Source organism: Carassius auratus, chromosome 30 (assembly GCF_003368295.1).
Source record: "Carassius auratus strain Wakin chromosome 30, ASM336829v1, whole genome shotgun sequence".
NCBI classification, from domain to species: Eukaryota; Metazoa; Chordata; class Actinopteri; order Cypriniformes; family Cyprinidae; genus Carassius; species Carassius auratus.
This window is the reverse complement of record NC_039272.1, coordinates 18,009,755-18,024,561: the sequence shown is the minus strand read 5'-3', so window position 1 is coordinate 18,024,561 and position 14,807 is coordinate 18,009,755. Positions and strand designations below refer to the sequence as shown.

The 14,807-nt window shown below is 38.2% G+C and overlaps 1 protein-coding gene across 2 annotated transcripts in view; it reads left to right on the top strand.

Moving 5' to 3' along the window:
* Positions 1-14,807, top strand: part of dennd2b (DENN domain containing 2B) — a 53,776-nt gene that overhangs the window by 37,148 nt on the left and 1,821 nt on the right. For both annotated transcript variants that reach the window (XM_026211850.1, XM_026211849.1), the window contains exons 9-17: positions 17-201; positions 960-1,069; positions 1,850-1,919; positions 3,655-3,732; positions 4,241-4,381; positions 5,514-5,662; positions 12,720-12,897; positions 14,481-14,522; positions 14,693-14,804. In XM_026211850.1, coding sequence (XP_026067635.1) covers positions 17-201; positions 960-1,069; positions 1,850-1,919; positions 3,655-3,732; positions 4,241-4,381; positions 5,514-5,662; positions 12,720-12,897; positions 14,481-14,522; positions 14,693-14,804 — 1,065 coding nt within the window. The remainder of the gene's footprint in view (positions 1-16; positions 202-959; positions 1,070-1,849; positions 1,920-3,654; positions 3,733-4,240; positions 4,382-5,513; positions 5,663-12,719; positions 12,898-14,480; positions 14,523-14,692; positions 14,805-14,807) is intronic.

The following is a 14,807-nucleotide window of genomic DNA, read 5'->3' as shown; positions in this document are numbered from 1 at the left end:
TTTGTTTTTAACGCAGCACACACTCAGAGGTTACTGAAGCTGCAGTCTATGCTGCGACGTGCACCCAGTTACAGGACTCTGGAGCTGCAGTTGATCGAGTGGCAGGAAAGGGAACTCTTTGAGTACTTTGTGGTGGTCTCAATGAAGAAAAAGCCAACCAAAAACTCTTATACTCCAGAAGTCACTTACCAGTTCCCTAAGGTGAATATTCTCTGTCAAAAGGGGAAGTTGCTTTTGTTTTACAGTTAAGATGCTACACAGCATTTGATGTCTCCAGACAGGTACTTGAAGTGGGATATACATCACTGTTTATTAAAAGATCCCTTTATTGACCTTCGTCTAGGATTATTTCTTAGTTCTTAGAGTTGCTATCAAACACTTTCCTGATATATGATATACAGGAAATCTACTTTTACATTGAGTGTTTTTTTTATTTAGATGGTAGAATGTAGTTGTTGAAATATAAAGCAATTGTTTTAAATAGTTTAAATAAAAGAGTTAATTATTTAATTAAATCCAGGCCAAGAAAGCATAAGAGAATTTCTTCAAAGGCCAAACATTTGAACAATAATGTAATTATGCAAATTAGAAACAAGGCTACAAATACAGCTTTGAACTCTTATCCTATTTGGGATACATATTGACAATAAGTGGAATAAGCAGGAAATCGTTGCCATAGCAATCATGTTTAGTTACAGAGATAGATTTAATTAGCTGAGATTTGCTTTAGCGATTGTGTTCCCTTGAGAGGCTGAAATATGTTTCAACCAGTTATTGTGCTTCTGAACTAGAACAGAGGGCCAACGGTGGTAGGAGTGGGGGGATTGACACCTTGCTGGGCAGAAAAATATTCCGTACATACTTGACATAGTAATGAAGGTGTAAAGAGATACTATGAAGAGGCTGTGCAAATATATTAGATGGATTCCTCAACAGGTCTTTTCATCTGACCCTCACAGTTAGAGAGACTCACCAAGCAGATGAGGGAAGCTGAACAGAGACTCAAAGCTATCCCACAATTCTGCTTTCCAGATGCCAAAGACTGGAGCCCTGTGTCGGAATACAACAGGTATCACTGTTTTTCTATGAGATGCTCTTAATTAAAAATTCTGGCTGTTGCTGAAAAAAAAAGCCAATAATTATTTTTATGTTATGGCCGATGTTAAAAATCTGTACAATTGTGTCTAAAATAAAACGCATAAAAAACTAAAAAACTATTCAATCAAGTTCACAGCATAATGATGTGCAGTATGCAGTATGATATAATTATATTCTTGATATAAAAGTTGAGTAAATCATCTAAAAATAGGCAGAAATGAGTGCCCACAATTAAATATCCACTATCATCTGATATATCCAATATCAGCTGATAATAATATTAATAATAAAAAAAAATGAAAAAAAAATGTAATGCTGTAATTGTAAAGCAAATGTACAAAAGTAGCACATGTGGCTTTGGTCACGTTTGGTGGAAAATAGGCTCCACTCACAAGCAATTTTAGAGATTTGTTGGAATTTAACTTCCATCAAGACAATTACAACCACATTGTTTTTTTTGGGTCATAGGAACAACACTATCACACAATCAGTACATCAACTGAATATTTTTCTGTTTTTTTTAACGTAAGTATTCACGATCAAATACCCCATGTCATAAACTCTCAGTAATTACTTTGGTTTTCTTGCAAACATCTTAGCTGCCTGATAAAGGCAATGGGTACACCTCAAAGGCAAAGTCATCAATCTCAAGAGCATTTCCTCTCAAGTGGTTTTAAACATTTTTTCTACTTATCACCTGATCTACATGGGGGTTTGGGGACTAATGATGGCTGACTTTGATTTGCTGCAGTGAGACCTTCTCTTTCATGCTCACTGGAGAAGATGGCAGTAGACGCTTTGGGTATTGTAGACGGCTTCTGGTGAGTTTCTTTCTTCCATCACTGATTCTTTTCTTGCTTCCTTTGTTTATGTTAGTACAACCATATGAATACTGTATATTGCATCACACATTGTAATTAAAGGGCAAGCATATGGATAGAGGTTTTGGTCAGTCACTTGAGTGAATGTTTGGTTTGCTCTCTTTTTTTGTGCTCAAAGAGAAACAGATTCTCGTAAACGTGTCTCCTCGGGTTTAATGAGAGTTTCTCAGGAGACGAATGGAAATGCAAACCACCAAAGGATGTCATTGTACCGTAAGATTAGGTCATATATTAGTGTGCCTTGAGTTTCTTGTGTTTGGCTGTTGTGAGGAATTGCATGTTTCATGGGTTTTATTTGTGAATGTGCAGTTAGGAATGTGCTGCCTTTTCTGTACATTGGTGGTATACGTTATACATGATAGGTTTTGCATTAAAATGCATGTTAATGGTTATGTGTGGTTTGTTTCTTACATCTAAACATTTGTTCTAAAGTTAAAAGAAGAGAAATGTGTCATCGATACGCTCTAGTAGTAACTAATATGACTGCTGATGCTTGTTCAGAACTTTCTTTTTGTAGATGTGGCCTTTTGTTGTTGAGTTTTAGATTTAGAGTGATTCAGTATTGACTTGTGAGATTTCTTGAGCTTCTATTCTTTCTCAGCTCATCTTTTTGAGCTCTGAATGGCCCAGTGGAGAGAGAAGTGTTGACTATGTTCCCTGCAGGGAGGAAGTCCAGGGGCTGGCATGAGGGCGACATTCCTGAGGATTTGAACCCAGCTCCACATGCTTGAATTAATCATCCATTTGTAAAAAGGCAGCAGAGGAGAATTGCTTACCTAATATGGACAAGAGGAATGGGGATTCTTTGTGTTTGTGTGCTTTGAGAGACACTAACCTGGTTGGACTCCTAGAAAATAGCCAGACTTTCGATTGTTTAGTGAATTGCATGTGACAACTCATTCATTTTGGGGAACTGCACCTGTGCTGTGTTTACATTGGACACTCTGTATCCATTTTCAAAACTTCCATCTATTTTACACTCAAGCCATGCACTATTTAATGTATTTAACCACGGTTACGGACTGAATAAGAAACTAATAGTTCATGAAATATAGCATCGAATTGAAATATTTAAAATATTGATGAATAACCCTTGTTTCAAAGTTTGTGATCTGCAAAATGATAATAACAAGAAATAATTATTGAGAACCAAATCAGTGTATTAGAATGATTTCTGTAGGGTTTTGTGACATTGAAGACTGGAGTGATTGATGCATCTTTGAATAGCAGTAATACATTACATTTTAAAATGTTTAAAAAAACATTTTATGTTTTAAGAGAAATCTTACAGGCCCCAAACGTTTCAATTGTCCGCTAGATGATAAAAAGCATAAAATAATCTCATATACTTATGTCAAGGGGCCAAAGCCATATCTAATAACCAGAATATCATTGAGACTTTTGGCTGGGCTCTCATCCACCCAAAACACTGTTGCAACTGCATACAACACTCTAAAAAAGAATTCAGATAATCTTAGAGAGCGACAATATAGAAATTCTGCATATGCAAGCAACACCGAAATCTGGTTTCTTCTTCATTTCGCCTCCTACTGATGTGATTTAGTAGCTTGTGCATTTCCTGCAATCACCTGGATGCTTTCATGTGTTGCGAACCCCCAAGTTACTTCATGTGTGTGATTTAATTGCTTGTGTAATCTTTTCCCTGCACCTGCAGCCGAGTGGGAAAGGGCCTCGCCTTCCTGAAGTGTATTGTGTCATCAGCCGACTGGGCTGTTTCAACCTGTTTTCCAAGGTGAGCTCAGGTTTGCTCACACACACACACACACACCGTCTCTCAGGCTGTCAGGCATGGGCACAGATGGAGCAAGGCTTGTGTTGGCATTGAGGAACATCCAGTTTACATCTGCATTTCTCCCTGACCTATTAAACCACTATTATTTCTTTCACCTACACCTTTCACTCATGGGAAAGTGAGAAAGAAGAATAAAACCATGCTCGATCCAACCTTGGTTCTCATAATATTCCATGGAAATCTAATCTGCATGTTTTTGTCAATCTTAAAAAAATAACTCATTTTAAAATAACTGTAGGCGATGAAAACCATGACTTGCTAGTGACAGGTTAGAATTCCAGAGACTTCCACACTCATCTAAGAAAGGAAACAAAGAAACAGACCGCATGAAATCAATCGCTGTTCTGCAGTGCATGAAGTCAGTAGCAGTGGCACAATCTACTGTACATGTGAATGCCTGTTAACCATGTTGTTCTCTGTTAACAAATTCAGCATTAATTTATTACAGATCCTTGATGAAGTGGAGAGGAGGAGAGGGATTTCGGCTGCTCTGGTGTATCCTTTCATGAGGAGTGTGATGGAATCTCCTTTCCCAGCACCGGGCAAAACCATTAAAGTCAAAACCTTCCTGCCTGGAGCAGGAAATGAGGTTAGATCCTTTCTTCATATAAATCAGACTGCGGTGTTATCTGCGGTAGATTTAAAATAAGTTTATTCATCGCTCATTGAAACAAATGTAACATACTCTCTCTCTCTCTCTCTCTCTCTCTCTCTCTCTCTCTCTCTCTCTCTCTCTCTCTCTCTCTCTATATATATATATATATATATATATATATATATATATATATATATATATATATATATATATATATATATATATATATATATATATATATATATATATATATATATATATGAGTTCTGAATCCTTAAAGGAATAGTTCACCCCAAAATTTTTATTTTGTTATTATTTACCTACCTTCATGTCATTTCAAACCTGAACAAGTTTATTTCTTATGTTGAACACAAAAGAAGATATTTTGAAGAAGCAGTCAGTTGTTGGTCCCCGTTGACTTCTGTAGTTTGATTACCAGAATTCTTTAAAATATCTTCTTTTATGTTTAACATAAGAAAGAAACTCATACGGGTTTGGAACGACATGAGGGTGAGTAAATGATGACAGAATTTTTTGGGGAATTATCCCTTCAAAAACTACATACTATGTGACCCTGGACCACAAAACCAGTCTTATGTCACTGGGGTATATTTTTAGCTATAGCCCAAAAAACTTTGTATGGGTCAAAATTATAGATTTTTCTTTTATGCCTAAAATCATTAGGTTATTAAGTAAAGATCATGTTCCATGAAGATATTTTCTTAATGTTCTAGCGTAAATATATCAAAACTTAATTTTTGATTGGTAATATGCATTGCTAAGAACTCATGTGGACAACTTCAAAGGTGATTTTCCCAGTATTTAGATTTGTTTTGCACCCTCAGATTCCAAATTTTTAAATAGTTGTATCTCAGCAACATATTGTCCGATCCTAATAAACCATACATCAATGGGAAGCTTATTTATTTTTATTTATTTATTTTAAATCTCAATTTAAAAGAACACTTAAGACTGGTTTTGTGATCCAGTGTCACATATATTACACTTTTTTTATACTGCATGTATAGGGGCGGAAGATATTGGCCAGTAGTAAAATTTTTAATTTCCATCTTATCAACATTGATATTGCTCCTTGGAGTAATGCCCAGTGTTTTATTTTCCTCAGGTTATTGAGTTACGAAGGCCCATGGACTCCAGACTAGAGCATGTGGACTTTGAAAGTCTGTTCAACTGCCTGAGTGTCCGACAGGTGGTACGTGTTTTTGCCTCTCTGTTGCTGGAACGAAGAGTCATCTTTGTGGCTGACAAGCTGAGGTGAGACACCCTTGTGTGTTAGCTCAAGTGCCTGAGTTATCATGCATCTGCATCTTTTGAGCCAATGAATATGAACTGTCAAATGTAGGCAGCTTATCATCTCATGTAACACACTCTTCATTCCCATGAGAAAGTTCTTGCTTTTTCAGACCAAACATGGTCAAGCAGTCCTCCCAAACGGAGCTGGGTTTCTAAGACAAGCTGACCACTGTGACAACAGCAGTCTGAGTGTGGCCTAACAGCAGATGTTCTCAATAAGCCCTTGCTTTACTGATGTGCAATGTCATTTCCAGTTTTCCATCTACTCATTCAGAGCCCGTAAAATAACATCTGCTACAAATGAAAGATTTTTATCTTTTTGGGTCATGCTTTTTCTCCTCCTGTTGGTTGTTGTAGTCTCTGCTTTTCTGATCTATTCCTTTCCCAGATTCTCAAGTCAGAAACTCCTCATCACAGTATAAGAGGACGGAGTTTAGGAAAACATCATTCCGTATTTGTCTATGACCGTAGGGATTCTGAATGGAATACCAATCATAGTATTGGTCCGAATGTTCCAGCCAATATATCTTGGCTTATCTGGGCAGAAAATAGCTGTTTTCGGGCCCAGTTCAGTTTTGTGTGTCAGTGTCCAACCAGTGCAGTTGTTAAATAGCAGCTTTCTACTGCGGTTTTGGTTAAAGGGTGACCCAATAGCTGCTCCATGCAGGCCACTGCTAAATTAATCTAAATCTATTTTGACCCCACCCTCTAACACTGGGCTGAACTCCCAGGAGTCCCCGCTGATCTAAATGCAGAAGTGGGTCAGGGCAGAGACAGGGCTTGGGTTCTGTTAGGGACGTTATGCTCCCCAGAGGTTTCGGCAACCCCCCTCCGAGCCTTCGTGCTTGGTCACAGAAGCTTGTGGCCGGGCACAGGGGGTCATTAGGGAGTAGGTTATTTGTTAAAGCTTAATCTCCACAAATCATCAGACAGTTTAAACAAACAGCAGCGGGGTATGTGTGGTGGGCAGTTACTGTGAAGGAAGGAATGCACTTCCTGTGTGTGTGACTGCGTGTGTTTTTCTCTTCTAATCAGTGGCCATATTGTAACAGGGTGACAGATGTTACTTAATGTTACAAATTTACATGACGCACTTTAAAAGTGCGATTGAAACTTTTTTTTTTAAAGTCACTAATCTGACTGAAATCATACCAGTTTGGTTTTCGCAAACTAAAGCCAAACTAAAAATTAGGGATGCACTGATCATAAACATTCATAGTCAATTTCGAATTTTCTGAAAATTACGCTACATAAAACACAAAGCAACAGATGGGCTTAATGAAAATGTAAATTCACTCTTTTTTCAGTTGATGGCGCTTATAAAACGGCAGCAATATAGCTATTACAAAGACTAATATGCTAATGTAAAATAAAAATAAAATTCCATCTTTTCATGTTTTAGAAATATGTTCATGTAACCACCCCCCCATTCACTATTTAGAATTTTAAAATAAATGTATTATTATGAGTATATTAAAATGCTAACAATATATAAAACAAAGAAATATATTTTTTTCTTATTTATACCCCTCAAATATTGATTCTGTTTGTTCAACAATTTCTGTTTATAAAAAAAAAATAGCAGAAATACTGGGGGAAATATCTTGCCTTAAATAGTGGGCCTTCGAGTCAAAAAGGTTGAGAACCACTGCGTTAATCAGATAACAGTTGGTCTCTCTCAGTTGGTGCTTGCTCGATTGTTAACTCATGTGAACGTACTAAGTGTTATTGACCTAGCTTGTGTTGAAACCTTTCCTTTGCCTTCTGCTTCTTCCCACATGGTACACAAATGGTTTTAGAATATTTGACTCAGAATAGCAAACCATGCTTTTTCTTTGAACAAAAGCTGAAGTTCTGTGTTGTCGCTCAAAGTACGCTTTTCAAAACCCGCTCTTTGTGAATGGCTTTGAATCACACCCATTATCATAATAGATAGAGCTCTGGTTACAACATAATATGCTGTTAAGCCAAGTATTGACATTCCATGGGCTTGGCTCTGTTCAAAACAGGATAGGTGGATTGATGGGATTTGGTCCAGGCCTAGCTGTGTTGCCCAGCAACCTTAGGTGGATTATGGGCAGCGCTAGACTAAGGTAGAAAAGTCTCCTTTCTCCCACATCAAGGACATTGCTGCGGCTCTCTTGGGACAAGGCCACTGCAGTCCCATTCCAAAAAATGTCTGCCAACAGTGTGTGATGTATGCTTCTGTAGCATATAACATATATCTGCTGCTCAGGATCAGGCAGAAAGAAAACTCACTCCATGTTAGGAATGCTTTCCTTGGGATTTCATGCGTGTTTGTTTTAACCCTTTCCACACTGAAGCTTAAGCCATTCTATTTCTTGTGGCACTGAAAGTAATTGTTCTCGACTCACAAACTTTTCCATTAACTTGGTGATTGTCTAGGGAGCTCTTCCTTCCAAACTAGACACTGATATTCAATCAGGCTGCCGAGCAAGATCCTTCCTGTGGGGGGTCGAGCAGCTTTGATGGTTAATGAAGTAAATGTATTACCCAATATTATGTTGAAGTACTGTATAAACAATAATACACTCATTTCAATTTTTTGCTGCTACTAAAATTTCAGTATAATGATATGCATTTTGTGTAGTTCTAAAATGAATATCAGGAAGGAGTTAAACGCTCCAATGCCTTGCCTGGTTTTGTCATTTCTAAATTGCTTCCTTTTCTTGGGTACATTGTGCGTGCATATTTTTGTGTAGCTATAGACGTCTTCCTGTAGTAAGTGAGTAAGTGACTGTTGTTGTTGAATCAGAGCACAGAGAGGCAGGTGGTAAAATGTTTTGTGTCTCAGACGAGATGAAAAGAAAAGAAAAGGAGACGGAAAGCCTTTAGGCAAATGTTATGTAGTATCGCCAAGCTGGCCAGAGACTTTTGTGTGGCTAGTTTCTGTAGTAAACAAGCCAAAAAACATGAAGATTGAAGAGCTCGACTCAACAGAGGTTTTTCATTTCTTCTTTTTTCTCTTTCTGTTCTTTTATTGTCACAGCAACATGTTTCAGTATATTGCATAATGATGGGAACATAGACTTTACATTACCTTTTGCTTTTTTTTTTGCTTTGTGTTATTGCTCTTACATTCACATACTGCATGTCACCACTGGTTAAAGATGCAGAAGCTCATATTAAATATATAACATAACTCTCTAATCTCTTTTCCTAAAAACAAGGCAGCCAGCCATCCGACATTCCCATATGCAGTATTGTTGAGAATCTGTCCAATTCCGTTTGGCTGGTTAAATGAAAGCATATGTATTTTTTCTCTGATTAAGATCTTGAATTTTCACCCTTAAGCTGCTTCTGTTGCAAATTATTCTATTTAAGGCTAGCTCAAATAACAAACACCAAATTCCATCAGCTGTTGAGTTCTGCTGAATCAGTGTCTTATTTTAATAATATTTTTACATTTAGTCATTTAGCCAACGCTTTTATCCAAAGCAACTTACAAATGAGATCAATAGAAGCAATCAAAAGCAAAAATATGTAAGTGCTCTGACAAGTCTGTTAGCTTAACGCAGTACACATAGCAAGGTTTCTTTAAATAACAATAAAACAAGTCAAATATAAAAAGAATAGAGAATGCTAATGTTAGAGGGTCATTTTCTTTCTTCTAATAAATAAAAAAAAGTTCAGTTCAGTTATTTTAGCACTTTAGCAATATCAACTTTAGTTTTTCATCTGATTTCATCTTTTTATTATTGTCAAACGTCACTGTCAAACGATTAATCACATTAAAAATAAGTTTTTGTTTACATATTATGTGTATGTGCTGTGTATATTTATTATGTATATATAAAAGCACACACATGTAGTATATATGTAGAAAATATTTACATGTGTATATATTTTTATTCTAATAATTTATATATTGTATAAATATATTATATTTATTATATAAAATATATTATATTTATTATATAAAATATAAAATATATATATATATTATTTTGAATGTGATTGTTTGACAGCAATAATAAATTATGAAATCCGATGAAAAGCTAAAGTTGATATTGCTTAAGTACTAAAATAACTGAACTATATATATATATATATATATATATATATATATACACACATACATACATACACGCACACACAAATCTACTAAGTACACATATATCAAAACAAAAATTTAATTTTTAATTAATTAAAAACTAATTCACTTGATTTTTATAATAATCAATTTTATAATAATATATAATAACTTATATATTTAGATTTAGATTTAGTTAACAGTAACTAGTGAAAGAAGTGTACATCTTTTTATATGTAATTATTATTAATTTTTATCTTTTTTGGAATGTTCTTGCTATCTGATAAGTTTATGTTCTCACATGAACTTCTAATAGGCCTTATGATAAAATAGACAATATAATAGCCGTTATATCTTTTTATTCCTGTCAGATAAAGGATGCCGTGTAAATGATATTTCCTTTGGTTGAGTATGTTTGATATGACTTTGTGTGTGTGCGCATTCCAGCTCTGTCTGACAGCCCAGACATGAGTCAGTTACAGTAGCTAGCAGCAGTTTTCAACCCTCTCTCTGTGTTGGAGGATTTGGGCAGCACAGAACAGTGTTTGGACTGGTCTGAAGTTCTGTCTTTATCTTTTCCCATGGCCTCAGTTATGCTGACATTCCAGGTATCCGCTATCAGAATCTGCCTGTCTTGCCTGTGGCTAGGTTTTAAAAGTCTGCCTCTCTGTTCCCAGTGTGAACATGCCAAAATGCAGGATGTAGAATCTCACACACACAGACCTTCAGACAGCACCATCCTAGAGTGTTTTGAGCACAGGCCGTGAAATTATATATTTTGATTTTGATTAAAAATGCTAACTACTAATTGCTTGTGCTAATTTGTGGATATGCATTTTTTTTCTTTGAGAGTCAGAATTCAAGCAGATAGTTTATATCTTGCAATTTTAAGTTTTTCTTTTTTTCTGAATTACTAAAAAAGTCTGAATTATAAGATGTAAACTCATAATTCCAAGAAAAAAATCTGACTTTTTCATACTGCGGCGAACACAGGCATTTGTTTTGCGCCTTACAACACAGATGAGCAGTCTTGAAGCTGCAATTCTGTTTAGTTTATTGTCAACATACCAAATTTTATCTCTGGGTTCAGTCCTGATCCTTTCTAATTCATTGCTGGAGTGTGTTTCCGATGGTTTATTTTCTCAGCCTCTGTATATGTGGGCTCATGTGGTGGATTGGGACAGAAAGAGATGAGAACAAGAGAAAGGAGGGTCAGCCACTATCAACAAGCTGAGGACCGTGAGAAGGCCACTGTGCTATTAGCCTTAGCTGTAACATCTCGCGCCTGCTTTAACGACACTGAGTCATTTAAGGCTCTAAAGGAGCGTGATATGCAACTGTGTTGTGTGGATGAGAACGAGCGTGTGGTTACAGAGTGGTAGCCCATCACCATATCATCTTTATCATATCACCCTGAAGATACGAAGACTTACATGCAGCCTGTTCCACATACAATGACCAGTGTGGCTGATTAACCATTTGAGTACAAGCCACACAGAAAACCAGACTGACTTTATGATTGTCTTGTGGGGACATTTTATTCTTTTTGTTGGAACATTGCTAGTGATTTACTGGTAAAGTTTTGACAGCTGCAGTGTAAGTGCAGTGCAGGGATTGCTTCTTCATAAAACAGTAGATTTCTGTGTATGATTTTTGTTTGTTTATAAATTGAGGTGTAAGTAAAGGTGTTAAGGTGTAATTATTTTCTGTGGTTTTAGCATATTTAGCTTCTCCCCTTTGCTACATAGTGTTTGAGTGCTTAAAGATGTAGCAACACATGGGAAGTCGTGGCCTAATGGTTAGAGGGTTGGACTCCCAATCGAAGGGTTGTGGGTTCTAGTCTCGGGCCGGACGGAATTGTGGGTGGGCATGAACAGCTCTCTCTCCACCTTCAATACCACGACTTAGGTGCCCTTGAGCAAGGCATCGAACCCCCGACTGCTCCCCGGGCGCCGCAGCATAAATGGCTGCCCAATGCTCCAGGTGTGTGCTCACAGTGTGTGTGTGTGTGTTCACTGCTCTGTGTGTGTGCATTTCGGATGGGTTAAATGCAGAGCACAAATTCTGAGTATGGGTCACCATACTTGGCTGAATGTCACTTCACTTTCACTTTCACTTCACATCATGTCATTTCCGTGAATTCATGTACACTGCAGTTCAAAGGTTTGGGGTTTGATAACTTTTTAATGTTTTTGAAATCATTTGTATGCTCCTCAATCAACTCATTGATACAGTTAAAACAGTAATATTGTGAAAATCATCATTACTGCAGTCTTCATTGTCACATGATCCTATATAAATCATTCTGATTTGCTGCTTCAGAAACATTTATTATCAGTGTTGCTTAGTATTTTTGTGGAAATCGTGTTTTTTTTTTTGTGAATAAAACTTTTATACTAACTGCATTTATTATAAATGTATTTCTAACTTCTTGTCACCGTCAATTCAATGCATCCGTGGAGAAAATAATTATTTATTTCTAAAAATCTTATTAACCTTAAACTTTTGCACAGTAGTGTGGTGGCAAAATCATGTTAAGTAGACCATTTGATAAGACACAAACCTTCTCAAATGTATACATTAGACGACAGAATATGTGGTTTATAATATCAATGCACAGGATATAATACACCATTTATAAGAAATGATCATATCAGTGATTTTTATGACCTTTTATGATCATTCCAAGCTATCATTATCTCCAGAGGGTTTTATGTAACTGGTGTCTCGAATGCCACTGTCACAATGCAAATAATATTAGAGGAGATCATTGGAATAGCACCGCCACTGGCTATTTTCTTGTGTTGCTCTCATAATGTCAGATTCCATTGTCCCCTTGCTAAAGCCAAAATAAACTGGAAAATCGGGGCTCAATATACTTTTTCCAGAACAGGATTTGCTAAAAAAGCATGTGAGATTTTGTAAAAGCTTGGTGATTGACTGTGCCTTTCTCTTTCCCTACAGTACTCTTTCCAGCTGTGTTCATGCGGTGGTGGCTTTGCTCTACCCGTTCTCCTGGCAGCACACCTTCATCCCTGTGCTGCCCACCTCCATGGTGGACATCGTCTGCTGTCCCACACCCTTCCTAGTCGGGATTCTGTCCAGCTCACTGCCAAAGCTCAAGGAGCTTCCAGTGGAGGAGGTACTTGATATCTCTTGTCACTAACTCCCAGCTATGATGTTGTCACCCATCTTGTTTGTTGTAATAGGATACTTTGTCAGTTATGTACAACATGTGCTTGGTTTTGTAGACATTGTGGCGGGAGGAGCAAGCGACAGACACAGTGGGGGTGGCCTCAGGCCTCTGAGAGGCTTTTATTAACAGAAAATAACAAAAATAGGGAATAAAAGTTTCCAAAGGGGAAGAGTGTTAAAAATAAACAGGGGATCTGGTGTCCTCGTCATGCTGCGGGGTTCGTGTAGGTGGGGCAGTGTTCAGGAAGGAAGGGTCCAGGTAAGGGGCGGAGTCCGGTGGCCATAACACGCTCTCCTCTTCTGTCCGGGGCACGAGGGGTGGCGACTTCTTCCAGCAGCTGCATCCTTCTCACTGGCCGTTGCGCTTGAAGGGACTAGACAGCCCAGCATCCTGGCCCGACAGCCGTGTAACTGGTTCGGTTCTCGTCCGGACTGCGGGTCGGGCAGCTCACACTCTACGCACCCTTCCTGGACCCACGAGGACACTAGCATGCATGCACGGGGAAGACACTGTTTTTTGAAGGAAAGGCGTGCTTGGAATTTAAATGGCAGTGGTGATGAGGCTCCATTTGCGTCAGGTGTGCCCCATCACACGCCACCAGCACTGGCTCTTACAGCCCCCCACACCCCCCTCACGTGCCCACTCCTGTTGAGAGCCTGGCGAACGGCAGCGATTAATGAGATGGGGTGACGATGATAATTAGGGGCGGGGGGGCAGTCGACTCGTCACACCGTCTAAATGAAACTGGTTTGACTGATTAACAGTCATTAGATCCAGGGAGAGAACAATTCATAGCCACATAGACTTACATTTTATTTCAAAGATTCAAGCATTTTCCTAGCTCTTGGAGGCTCTTATTCTGCGAGATGTTTTCCCTGATCATGACTTTGAATTCCTGTGAATATAGTCACATTGGCAGCTTTCACTCTAATTATCTGCCCTGAACACTGAAACCCTTATGTAGTAGAATATGGGGCTAAAGTCGTATATACCCAGATTCAGAAAACTGAGTGAGAAACATACTAAGTATAATAAAATGAACAGAACGTGGGCCAATTTTTGTGTATGAGCCTTAAATGTGGCGTCAGCTTCATAAGCCTAGCTCAGCATTCCTGGCCAGGCTGTTGCCTTTCTCCCTTCTAAACTTTCCCAACCGGGCAAGTGTTGTTGTTCCCAGCTGCCCATGGGACGCTGCCAGCTTGGCCACAGGGCTGAAGGATGGTCCCTACTGAGTGTTTGGCATTTAATGCCTTTGGCAGAAGGCATCTTTAGTACTTTTTGGACACAAGTGCACTCGTAATGGTCATAAGGGTTGACCCTTTGCAGTGAAGACATCTGGAAGCACACCAAATTGTGCTGCTTGACGTTGTTAACACTGCAATATGTTAACAATATGTCAGGCTCCATCTGTTGTGGATCAACTTCTGGAAATGCTGTGACGTACGAACCTCCCAAAACAATTGAATGCACTGTGATTAAACCGAATGATGCTACTTAATGTTTAAGATCTGTTTCTCTTTACGTTTCAGGCTTTAATGGTCGATCTTGGAGCGGACCGCTTCATCAGACAGGTTCGTCTGCCCGCAAAAGTTTGACAAACTCTCCCATGGCTCTAGCGCAGCTGATTGCGTGTCGTCGTTAAGATCTGAGAACAACCGTAATACAAACAAGCTGGCTGTGTCATGTTATGAATCACTGAACGTTGTTACAATGTTAATCTTCATTCTCTTCCTGTATACAGATGGATGACGAGGCCTCTCTATTACCACGCAAACTGCAAGCTGCTCTGGAGCAGTCTCTCGAACAGAGGAATGACATCATCAGTCAAGACTCCGACAGCGAATCAGATGAAGGTG